The 12,316-nt window shown below is 40.1% G+C and overlaps 1 protein-coding gene and 1 non-coding gene across 8 annotated transcripts in view; both read right to left on the reverse strand.

Annotated features, from left to right (window-relative positions):
* The window catches only part of Fbxo42 (F-box protein 42), an 80,606-nt gene that overhangs the window by 30,167 nt on the left and 38,123 nt on the right, over nucleotides 1–12,316 (reverse strand). For all 7 annotated transcript variants that reach the window (XM_005317499.4, XM_013362891.4, XM_078025394.1 and 4 more), the window contains one exon: nucleotides 5,833–5,967. In XM_005317499.4, the coding sequence (XP_005317556.1) occupies nucleotides 5,833–5,967 (135 nt within the window). The remainder of the gene's footprint in view (nucleotides 1–5,832; nucleotides 5,968–12,316) is intronic.
* On the reverse strand, nucleotides 1,851–1,957 carry LOC120891133 (U6 spliceosomal RNA). Its single transcript, XR_005735552.1, has one exon. It is a non-coding gene; the product is annotated as a U6 spliceosomal RNA (small nuclear RNA).

The raw sequence follows: 12,316 nt of genomic DNA on the forward strand, positions 1-12,316 counted from the left end.
GAAAAAAATTATAAATAAGAATTAAAAGAGAGAGAAAAAAGTATAACCGTGGAGAATTCTAATAAATACTACCTCAACCAGGCAGTCAAGGTTAACATCAATAGTGATTAATTGTTGGGTGCGGTGGTGAATGCCTGTAATACTCGTGGCCCAGGAGGCTGAGGCAGGATGATCTTGAGTTCAAAGCCAACCTCAGTAACTTAGTGAGGCCCTAAGCACCTCAGTGAGACCCTGTCTCTAAATAAAATATAAAAAAGGACTGGGGATGTGGCTTAGTGGTTAAGTGCCCTGGGTTCAATCCCCAGTGCCCCCACCACCACACACAAAAAAGTGATTAATCATGCTGACAATATGTACCTTTTTTTTTTTTTTTTGTACTAGGGATTGAACCAAAGTGTGCTTTACCACTGAGCCCCACCCCTCTATTTATTTTAGGGGACTGGGGATTAAACAGAGGGTCACTTTACCACTGAGCTAAATCTCCAGCCCTTTTTATTTTTTTATTTTGAGACACAGTTTCACTAAGGCTGGCCTTAAACTTGTGATCCTCCTGCCTCGGCCTTCTGAGTCCCTAGGTTACAGGATATGCCACTATGCCTGGCAACAATATGTACTCTGTTAAATCTGTGGTCTTTCTCCCCGAAAATTCTATAACTCCAGGCTGACCATAAGAAAAACAGACAAAATCAAACTGAAGTTCAGTCCACAGAACACCTGACCAGTAGTCTTCAAAACCGTCAAGATCATCAAAAGCAAAATAAGAGTTATAAAATGTCAAGCCAAAAGCAGTTGAAAGAGGAGGAGGAAGAAAAACAAAACAAAACAAAACAAAACACCAAAAACCACAAATAAACAAACAAACCTAAATGTGGGGCTGGGGCTCAGAGGTAGAGCACACTCCTGACACTTGTGAGGCACTGGGTTTGATCCTTAGCACCATATAAAAATAAAATAAAGGTACTGTATCAACCTACAGCTTAAAAAAAAAAAAAGAGAAATCTAGGGGCTGGGGTTATGGCTCAGCAGTAGAGCGCTTGCCTCTCACGTGCAAGGCCCTGGGTTCAATCCTCAGCACCACATATGAATAAATAAAATATAGTTATAAAAGAAAAAAGAAAAAGAAAGGCTAATAAATTCTTAAAAAAAAACAACCCTAAATGTGATATATCAAGGAGGGATCTTAGAACAGAAAATGAATGTTAGGTAAAAATAAATCAGGATATCTGAATAGAGTTATGGAATGAACATTGGATTATTGTTAGTCTACTATATTAATGTAAGATGTTAACGATAGAAAAAACTGGGGAACTCTGTTCTATTATAAAAATGAGTTTTAAAAATTGTTAATATGAAATAAATAAAAAAAAAATGAAACTGCTCACTGTGTGGTGTAGTGGAAAAAGCATGAATTTCAGAGAAAACCCGAGTTCCAATCTCTGCTGCTTCACTTATTGGTTGTCTGGTCCAGTAGGTAAATCACTAGGTACTTCTGTGATTCAGCTTCCTCTTCTGCCAATGTGAGGATAAATGTAGTGCCATCCTAATCAGGCTGGCATGAAGGCTAGACAGAATGTATTAAGAATCTAGGACAACCAATGCCCATCTCTAAAATCTTCTCAAGGACCAGACACATTTCCTTGGGCAGTAAGCCGATTCTCACTAATTTAGGGGCAAAAAGTAGCAACCACAAGAGCAGGGAGTAGCATGTTCCTTCCTTAACTGTATTCGAGGAGCCTGGTTTGGCACTTTATATACCCACTTTCTACACAGCGACAATGCTGAGTGAGATCACAGACTGTACAAGAAGGCAAAAAAGACATCATAAAATTCCAGGATTTCTTCTTCTTCTTTTTTTAATAGAACGCTTCATGAATTTGCATGTCATCCTTGCATAGGGGCCATGCTAATCTTCTCTGTATCATTCCAATTTTAGTATATGTGCTGCCGGAGTGAGCACAGGCTCCAGGATTTCTACATTTAGCTATATGTAGAGTCAACAGGGATTTTTTTTTTTTTTTAATGCAGATTCACCAACTTATCCTCAACCCCTGAGATTATTGAGTGAGTCTGTTACAGGACTATGGTGTCCATTGGTTAAGCACGTTTCCAGATAATTCGGATGACTGTTATTTCTATATTCCAGGAACAGTGAGCTTATCTCTTCCTCTTTTTAGAGAAGGGAATCAAGGCCCAGAGAATGCAGAAGTGATGAAGTTCAAAGGCACGCAACCGAGGAATGGCTAAGCCAAAAGGAAAACATGTATCTAGGTTGTGTACCTTTGTCCTTAAGCACATTTTTCTAAAACAAAGGGCCTGAACCCATAGCCTAACACTTGGAATTGCATGTGCAATGGAAAGGGGAAAATAATCTTAAGAAATAAGGTTAGATAGGGAAAATGTGGTGGGAAAATCAATTATGACCCAGGACTAGTTAAAATAGGCGACCGAGCTCTAAATCTTTACCTAACATTTATAGACTCCACAAATATTTAGACTCTTTAACTGTGGAAAGTTTGTTCCTCTTCTGTAAATGGTTATAAGATTATCCTTAAGATTTTTTTTTTTTTTGTACTGAGGATTAGACCCAGGGATGCTTAGCTACTACAACCCCACCCCTTTGTATATTTTATGTAGAGAAATGGTCTCACTGAGTTTCTTAGGGCCTCGCTAAGTTGCTGAGGCTGGCTTTGAACTCATGATCCTCCTGCTTCGGCCTCCCAAGCCACTAGGATTACAGGCTTGTGCCACCACACCTGGTGACTTACAATGATTGTATTTTAGCCTTGGTTTGAATAAAGGGTAATTCGTTTGAGAAATAGTGGGTTAAACATTAGTTTTTCAAAGTACCTGTTAAAAGAACTGCTTATTTGCTTTGGGAACTGAATACAGAGACTGAGCCAAAAAAATCTGATTAAGAATCAGCGTTACCTTTGTACAAATACGAGAAGGTGAAACATTCAACTTCCTGGAACCATTTGGCAGAAACCAGAACTATGTGTACAATTATACATTTACCATCACTGGCCAGGACTGCCAATGGCTTCTGTTCTGCTCCACCCTCAATTAGTTCACCTGAGTGATGCTCCAATCAGTCGAGAACCTGTACCAGCCCCACTCCCTACATCTGCAATCACACTTTTTCTCTTGTTCCTGCAGATCAGTGACAGTCAACCTTCCCATCTCCAGGAGACCCCCCCTCCCACTTCATTCTCCCTTTCTCACCACTCAAAAATACCGTTCTAGGGCTGGGCTGGGGCTCAGTGGCAGAGCACTTGCCTAACATATGTGAGGCACGCACTGGGTTTGATCCTCAGCACCACATAAAAATAAACATATAAAGGCATTCTGTACATGTAACAACTATTAAAAAAAAAACATTGTTCTAACAATATAAACCAAGTCCTCTCTCTAAATTGTTCTTATCAGCATATCAACATCTATAAAACTTGCTGTTTTTTAAAAAATGATCCTCTCAACTATATATATTTTCTTTCACTTAGCACCAAACTTTCCGAAAAATAAATAAATAGATCAACCAACAACTACATTTTGAAGACAGAGTACTGTTAGAGCTACTATAGCTGCTTGCACACACCCGAACACTATGAGACTGCCCTTCAACTGTGAGCAAAAGGAGAGAGTAACACCCTCCCCTCGCCAAACTGCAACTCTGCCTCTGAGCTCTGTGCAAGTCAGGAGCACCAGACACATGGACAACTGTTTTAATCAGACACCCTGAGGTCTCAGTTAGGAAGTGATTCTGGTTGGAACTCAGGACAGAAACATTCCTCCAGGCAATCTTCCCATGGGATTTCTGTCTAAGTGAGAATCTCACAGGACTCTTTATTAAACCATTGTTTCTGTAAAGCAAACATTTCAAAAAGTTCAGTTCCTCCACTGCTGGACCTAGGCTTTAATTGTAGATTAGGGTGAGGCAGCAGCTAGATTCTTTGAGAGACTGTAAGAAAATAAAACATTTGAGAACTTACATATTTTAAAAAGAGGACATTCTTAATGTTCTATATAGAAACTGAATTACCAAACCAGTTACTTCCCCAACACTTTTCTACCAAGGGTATTTCAAAGTGTCGCCTTTAAACAGTGATTTAAAAACAAAAACAAAACAAAAACCTCCTAGGCTAGGATGTCCCTCAGGGGCAGAGCACTTGCCTAGAACATACAAGGGCTTCGGGTTCTAACCCCAGTACTGAAAACCAAACAAACAAACAAACAAACAAATAAAAACACAAACAACAACAACAACCCCCCCCAACACACAAAAAAGCCCCCTGTCCGTCTTACAGAGAAAAATAACAAGTAGTATCAGTCTATGAAGGTTCTAGAACTCCATTTCCACAAGAGAGGGTTACACCCATGCCCAATTACCAAAGGCACAAAGCTTGGTTCAAACCAGAGAAAGGCAGTATTATTATTTTGTGACTGGAACAATCAAAGCCGCTCTCAAGTGCAGGCTGGACAAAACACCAAGTACAGGGACAACAAGAGGCTTCAGCTAACAAGAGCTACACTGCAGAATCAGGACTCTAGTCCTTTGTGATACTGCACAAAGGACTAGAAAAGCAGACCCTCTGAAGTATGAAATTTTGAGGGCCAATACAACAGTGCTAACCTTCAAAGTTTCTATAAGATTACCATTTCCTCATATTTTCAATAATACAGATCTTCGGCACAAAATCCAGCTCCACCCAGTAAGTATCCTGTCCTTGTCCTCCTCCTCTATTTGTCTACCACACAGAGAAGGAACAGGAGAGTTCAGCTTTAGGACAGCAAAAATGCTTCTTTTAAGTAGTTTTAAAAACTTATCCTACATTCACTGTGAACACAAAAACATAACTGGCCTTCCCAGCCCACTTGAAAACAGAATCACCTAGTCCTACTCCACCTTTTTTCTCACACAGGTACACCTACCTGCTCATAGTTAAATAGAGAATTGGTGATTATGCCAGGAAATGAAGTCTGTATCTATTCTAGCACCCTACCTTTTATAAAAGACCATGTTGCCTACAATCTAGCAATCCAAGTAGTAAAGGCAAAGCCCAAATGAATACGGAACCCACCATGGAAAACCCAATCTCCTTAGTCCTAACACTGAGCTCTAACCTTGAAAAGCTAAATGAAGAATGTTTTGGGAAAAGTTTGCCAACAAATCTAGCAGTACACCTTATATTGAGGACTCAAATCATAACTGTGTCCCTTCAAATTGCCCTGTCTTGTCAGTGCAAACTCAGCTGTGTTTTTACTTTTTTCTTCTAGGAAAGGTTGAATAAGAATGTAGAAAATAATCTAGTTTCACTCTGCCAAAATTCTGGCAGAGCAGAGCTGTGCAGGAATGTACCTGTATGGAATCTTCCCACACTCCTGAGTTGTTAAGAGGAACTAGCAGAGGCATGTCCCATACACTCCCCAAATATCTGAGCTGGCAAGAACAAAAGATATTCAGAGACCTTAGCCCTGGGACAATAGCTTCTGTCAGTCAACTACAGTTCTCACGACTCTGTTTCTGCACTAACTTCAACCTCATACCAAATAGCACATCACACCTGTACAAGTACTTGAGAAAAGCACATGAATAAATTCACACAGTAGCATAATGATTTTGGCAAGAAACCAAAACTAATGATGAAGTATAACTTTTTTAAAATCAGAGACTTACCCAAGTATATTAATCTTAGCATTTATATAGCAGATTTGGCAAGAGATTTGGGACCCCAGTAACCTATGCCTGAGACCAACACCAAAAAAGATCAGGTAGAATTTCCATGACAAGGGAATCACTTGGTAAGGAGGCTAAGATCATCATTCATCTCTTACCTGAAGCCAGAGGTCGGATCCATTCTTTGCTATTGAGGTCAAGTCTCCAGAGATCGTTGAAGGCAGCATTGCAGCTGCTCTGGGTACAGCCTCCAAACACATACATAGACTGATTAGCATCATAATAGCATGCACCTAGAAAGAAAACAACAACAATATGTTATTGCTGCTTAATATTGAGGCCTGTTAGACACTGAAACCATAGTCCATATGTTTTAAAATTCAAATATTCTACACATTAACTAAGTCTGTTACCAGGAACCAAGTTTTTTTTAACCAGCCTCTCGTCTTTAGGTTTATCAATCATATTATCCTTTAAAATAAGGCCCAGAGAAAAGCCATGAAATTTTATTTCTGAGCAAGTAAGCAAGTTACAATGATGTCATTAAGTAAGACAGAATAATTCCAGCAAGAACACACAGGGAATTCAAATTAAGGATGCTCCACAAGGGAAACAATTTAAATGTGTATCAATATCCTCTAGGGCAAGGCTAAGATGGTTCTGAGCTGCCCTCTGCCCTTCTACTCCTCTCCTCAAATCCCTCCTCCTATTGTTTTTGTTTTCAAATGAAACCTAAAGGGTAAAACTGTACACAAATCTCCCTATGAAATGCAGTGACAACAACCGTGAAACAGTTTTATCAATGACATGAAGTAACCATGCCTAAAGATCAATGCAACTAACACAACACCAATTTTATGAATTCCAAAATGCAGCCAGGGCTCAGGAGTGTGAGCCTGAACTGATTCCAAAGCAACAACAACAAAAGCTCACAAGTTATTAAGTTCCTAGGCATTTCAAAAGCTACTAAGGCAGGCTCCCAAAAACTACAAAAGGCATGCTGGCTGGTGCCAACTAGAAAACCAGCATACTTAAGAAACCTTTAAAAAGGATAAGGTCTCAGAGAAGAGCCCTTTAAATTAGATGATTATGTACATATCACCATTTCTAAGAAAAAGAAGCAGACTATAAGAAGGACTCTTACCCTAAAACTGCAAAGACCATGCTGGGCATGGTGGTAAACATTTGTAATCCCGCTACTTAGGAGGTTGAGGCCAGTGGATCACAAATTTGAGGCCAGTCTAGCAATTTAGCAAGATCCTATCTCAAAATAAAATTGTAAAGAGGGACTGAGGCTGGGGCTCAGTGGTAGAGCATTTGCCCAGGTAAGATTTATGTTTTCTTTTCTATCAAATCTAAACCTGTAATGAAATACAAATGTTTATTGTAACCTAAATTTCAGGTGTATGATGGAGCCATTTTAAGTTAGGAAACCATGAGGTCATAATGGTGCCATTTTAAAATTCCCAAACAAGACCAGGCTTGGTGGTTCATGCTTATAATCTCAGCAGCTCAGGAGGCTGAGGCAGGAGGATTGCAGGTTCCAAGCCAGCTTCATCAACTTAGTGAGGCTGTGAGCAACCTAGTGTGACGCTGTCTATAAATAAAATTTTTTTTAAAAAGAGGTGGGATGTGGCTCAGTGGTTTAGGGCCCGAGCGTTCAATCCCTAGTACCAAAAACAAACAAACAAAATTCTCTTAACAGGTATCCAAACACAACTGCAGCCCTTTTCTGTACCCTCCCCAATTTTAAATCGGCTAATTGTGTAGACTGTACCCCTGAACACTTCCTATCAGAGCAAGGGGCAGTGCTTCACTAGGGATAAAACCTGGTGGACTGCCTACCCAGGTGTGCTTGCTTGTTGGCCTCTGGGGTCACACCCTTCTGCAGAAGAACAGTATTTTTTTTGTTTTGTTTTTTACCTTGCCAATCTATTTACAAGCAAGTTTGATTTCTTGGGTACTGGGTATTCTAACACCTAACATATGGAAAGCCCTAGGTTCAATCCCCAGCACCAGGGGAGGGAAGGAAAGGAAAAATAATACCACTATTGGTCATCCAGTGCCATTACCATAATGACCTTTGTGATATATATACTAGCTGAGAGTAATCCTTTTTTCCCTTTACTTAGCCCACCTGTTAGGCTCTTTAAAGATGGCACTAGGAAGGACAAGTCAGAAAACTACATGAGGTAGTAAAGTAGTGTGTCTAGGCATTACACCGTGTCATCTCAGACAGTGAATAAATTCAAATGATCTGTCTGCCAGCATGTGCAACAATGGAGCTGCAGGCTTTTGAAAGATTGGAGAAAGCAGAAAAAACAGATGTGAAGATATAAGATGCCATCTAGTACAGGCTTACCCTTCACAGATTTACTACAGCCCCAGAACTCACACCAGAAAGGCATATGAAGATGTAAATGGTCTCACACCTCCTGTTGACACCTTACCTCTAAAAAGAACTTCTATAGTTTTATCAGTTTTTAAACCCACATCCCAACAAGATTATTTATTAAGTATAATAAAATTCCATTGCTCCCATTTCAGATTGGCTTAGAACTGCAATTTAAAACAAAAATCAAGTTAGAGGACTTTAGACAAACAAAAGACTAATTACCAGAGCCACATTTTGATCTCCACTGAAGGGCTCAACACCAGAAATTTTGGTCCTGTTAGACCTATCCTGAACTAGCAATCCCAACACATGTTTTTTTTTTTTTTTTTTAAGAGAGAATTTTTAATATTTATTTTTTAGTTCTCGGCGGACACAACATCTTTGTTGGTATATGGTGCTGAGGATCGAACCCGGGCCGCGAGCGCGCTACTGCTTGAGCCACATCCCCAGCCCCACATGGGTACTTTTGAACTGAGCCAACGGATGCTAGGTGTAAAACAGTCCTCTTCTTTTGATTATCCAGAACAAAAACTAGCTATGTTCTTTGGTTCTAAAACCTTAATTGGTTTCACTTATAATGATGTCTAATAAGACAAATTCATAATTTCATAGTTAAAAAAGAGCCAAGGGTGCTGGGCAGGGTGGCACACGACTGTAAATGCAACTATGTGGGAGGCTGAGACAAGAGGATCACAAGTTTGAGGCCAACCTGAACAACTCAGAGAGACCTTGTCTCAAAAATAAAAGATAAAAATCAGTAGTAGAATGTCCCTGGGTTCAAAATCTAGTACCAAAAAAAACAAAACAACAACAACAACAACAAAATCTCCACAAATACACACACAAAGAGCCGAGGGCTAGTTTATGTTTCCTAGTTCCTCACAGATAAAACTCTCAGCATCTGCTTCCTTCATGTAGCAAAAAAGCACAGTGCCTTTATTTTTCAGAGATGGTGTGAGTTCTGGGGCTACAGCATTCTTCTTCTCTGTCTGGATTGAAAACCCAGCCAACAGCAGGGCCCCCTGCGGTCCTTACTACATGTGTTTTAGTCCTATACTAAAATATGGCAATAGGCATTTTCCTGCTTTTCTTTGAGCAAACAAAGATTTCTGGAAGAGGAAAGCACAGCCCAAAGTATGCAAAGCCAATGGGTCTGAAACGGCAAGTTTCACATACAACTGGATTTTCTTTTTTTTTTAGTTTTTTTTTTTTTTAATGTTTATTTTTTAGTTTTTGGCAGACAACATCTTCGTTTGTATGTGGTGCTGAGGATCGAACCCGGGCCACCACATGCCAGGCAAACGCGCTATTGCTTGAGCCACATCCCCAGCCCACAACTGGATTTTCAATGATCAGCACTCAATTATCACTGGAACTGGGGAATAAAGGGAGTCAATTTGGGCAGCTATGTTTAGAACTTATATATAAAGGAATGAGAAAATAACAATCAATAATACATTCCACTATTTCAAGCATCTTGCTGAACTTTGCTTAGTGCTTATTTTTACTTAAGATGCCTATATGTTGATTTTAGTGGGAACATCCAACAGGTTCAAATGGGCCTTTTAGGAAAAACTAGGAATTTGAACAAATTACCAGTGCTCAAGTAGTCATTTCCCTTTTACTCGGGTTCTCCACCCAAATAAAAGGTTTTCCTTTCCAAACATCTAGACTACTAGAATATGCTGTACAATGCAGTATGAATACTGTGCCAGAAAATATTAAGACTGTTTACCCAAGTTAAATCTTTTCAAATTTTCTAAAATGGGTCTGACTGTTTTATGATCAGGTTACTATCTAATAGTCCCTATTCAAAGACAAGTCAGATATTCACAATTTAATTAAACACAGCAAGCAAACAGTTTGTCACAGTTCTGAATATTTTTGTACTGTATTGTAACGATCACGTGCAACATTTTCCTGTAGTTTCATATTTCCCATGCTGCCCGGTGCATTCCCTATGCTTGATGAATGAACTGTACATTCCAACTTTTGCACTTTCAGATGTTAAATTCTCCTTTGTTTCCCCACCTGTCTCCAGGGAAAGGCCCTCAGGCATTTATCCCATGCTTACAGAGACTCTGCTGTTCTGTATCTCACATCAACAAGCCAGAACATATTTGATAAGGTCTGTAATTACATAACTCTGGAATAGGCAAGGGAGGTTACCCAGCCTGGGCTTGCCGGCTCCTGCAAGAGCAGGACCATCAGTATGTGCAACTACCTGACCCTATTGAAAGCCTAAATACTCACATTTTTCCAAAGGATGATATTGGGGACTCAATAAACCTTTATATCAATATGAAAAGGTTCCAACCAAGTGCAGTGGTACAAGCCTGTAAATCCCAAATATTCAGGAGGCTGCTGTAAGAGGCTCAAAAGTTCGAGGCTAGCCTCAGCAACTTAGTAAGACCCTGTTTCAAAATAAAAATAAAAAGGGTTGGGGGTGGGTGCGGTGGCTCATGCCTTTAATCCCAGTGGCTCTGGAGGCTGGGGCAGGAGGATCGCAAGTTCAAAATCAGCCTCAGCAAAAGCGAGCAAAAGTGAAACCCTATCTCTAAATAAAATACAAAATAGGGCTTGGGGTGTGGCTCAGTGGCCAAGTGCTCCTGAGTTCAATCCCCAGTATCCCCCCCGCCCCAAAAAAAGTATACTGTAGGGGAAAAGAGTGTGTGTGTGAGCAGTGCACAATGGTGCACGCCTATAATCCCAATGACTGGGGAGGTTGAGGCAGGGGGGTTACAAGTTCAAGGTCAGCCTCAGCAACTAACCAAGACCCTGTCTCAAAATAAAAATTTTAGAAGGGACTGAGGATATAGCACAATGGTAGAGTTGGGTTTAAAAAAAAAGTGTATTGTGGACTAAGCGTGTAACTCAATGGTAAGGCACTTGCCTAGCATGTGCAGAGCCTTGAGCACCACAAAAAAATAACATTAAAAAAATGTGTGCTATGATGAGAAGATGAAATGATTAGTTTGTTAATTAGGATGATAGGAAAAAAGAAAAGGTATGAGGGAGATAGGATAGAATTAACAGAATTTGAGTTGTTAAGAAAAAGGAAGGAGAGAAACTGAGGAAGAAGCCAAGATCTCAAGTCTGTGTAACTAAGAAAATGATAATGACATGAACTAAATTAGGAAAGGAGAAAATTTGGGGGGAACTACTGAGTTCTACTTTTAGCTAACTGAATATGAAACATCTAGTTTCTCTATGGCAACATAGGCAAGTATTAGAAATGCAGATCTCGAGCTCAATGTGAATTAGAGATAGGAAAGGAAACTTAGATCAAGGGGAAAACAGAATAGAAAGAGGAAGGAGCTAAGGAAAGAAATCAAAGGAATTCTTTTTGTTTTCAACCTATTTTGAAAATTGTCCTCTGCTGCACAGTGCCACACGCCTGTAATCCTAGCTACTCAGAGGATCCTAGGTTCAAGGCCAGTCTGGGCAACTTAAAGAGACCCTGTCTCAAAGTAAAACAAAAACACAGAAGGGCTGGGGAGTGGCTCAGTGGTAGAGAACTTGCCTGGCATGTATGAAGCTCTGGGTTCAACCCCCAGTACCACCAAAAGACAAAAACTTAACAAAGAAAACCTGCCCTTTTGCTTGTAATGGTCCCTTTCAGCTTGCTGGTTAGCTAGTCAAAGACAGAATGTAGAGACAAAGGGAAGAAAACAATAACAGATCAAAAGAGATAATTAGACACAGTGGTTTTTTTTGTTTGTTTGTTTTTTTTTAAATATCTACCTACGGTACCTTTTCTTGGATTTCAAGTGAAGACTGAAAAATGTTTTAAAGTATTCAAATTCACCAACTTCCGAACTTCTGTGGGCTTACTCAATGAGCTATTCCTTTCCACTGCCCCTTCAAACAATGCCTCCACTTTGTGGCAATACCATCTGCAAAAGCTAGTTAACCAAAAAATATCTTTTTCCTTTCTCATAAGAAAGCAGAGCTGTTGCTGAACTGATCATTCACAATGGAATATTTCCAAATCTGGTTTCTATTTCACCCAGTGTAACCACATGAATATGGGAGTGTCCCCCAAAGGTCATGTGTTAGACTAGACCATCCTGCTAAAAGAAAGTAGCTCTTGGGAGGTGGTGTGGACCTTCAAAAGTGGGGACGAGTAGGGGGCCCTTAGGTGACAGGGGGGTATGCCCTTGAAGAGGACTCTGGGACACCAGCTTGCCTTCTCTGTTTCCTGGCTCATGACATAAGCAGCTTCTCCACCACACATTCCTGTGATG

The sequence above is a fragment of the Ictidomys tridecemlineatus genome, chromosome 11 (assembly GCF_052094955.1).
Source record: "Ictidomys tridecemlineatus isolate mIctTri1 chromosome 11, mIctTri1.hap1, whole genome shotgun sequence".
In the NCBI taxonomy this organism is placed as follows: Eukaryota; Metazoa; Chordata; class Mammalia; order Rodentia; family Sciuridae; genus Ictidomys; species Ictidomys tridecemlineatus.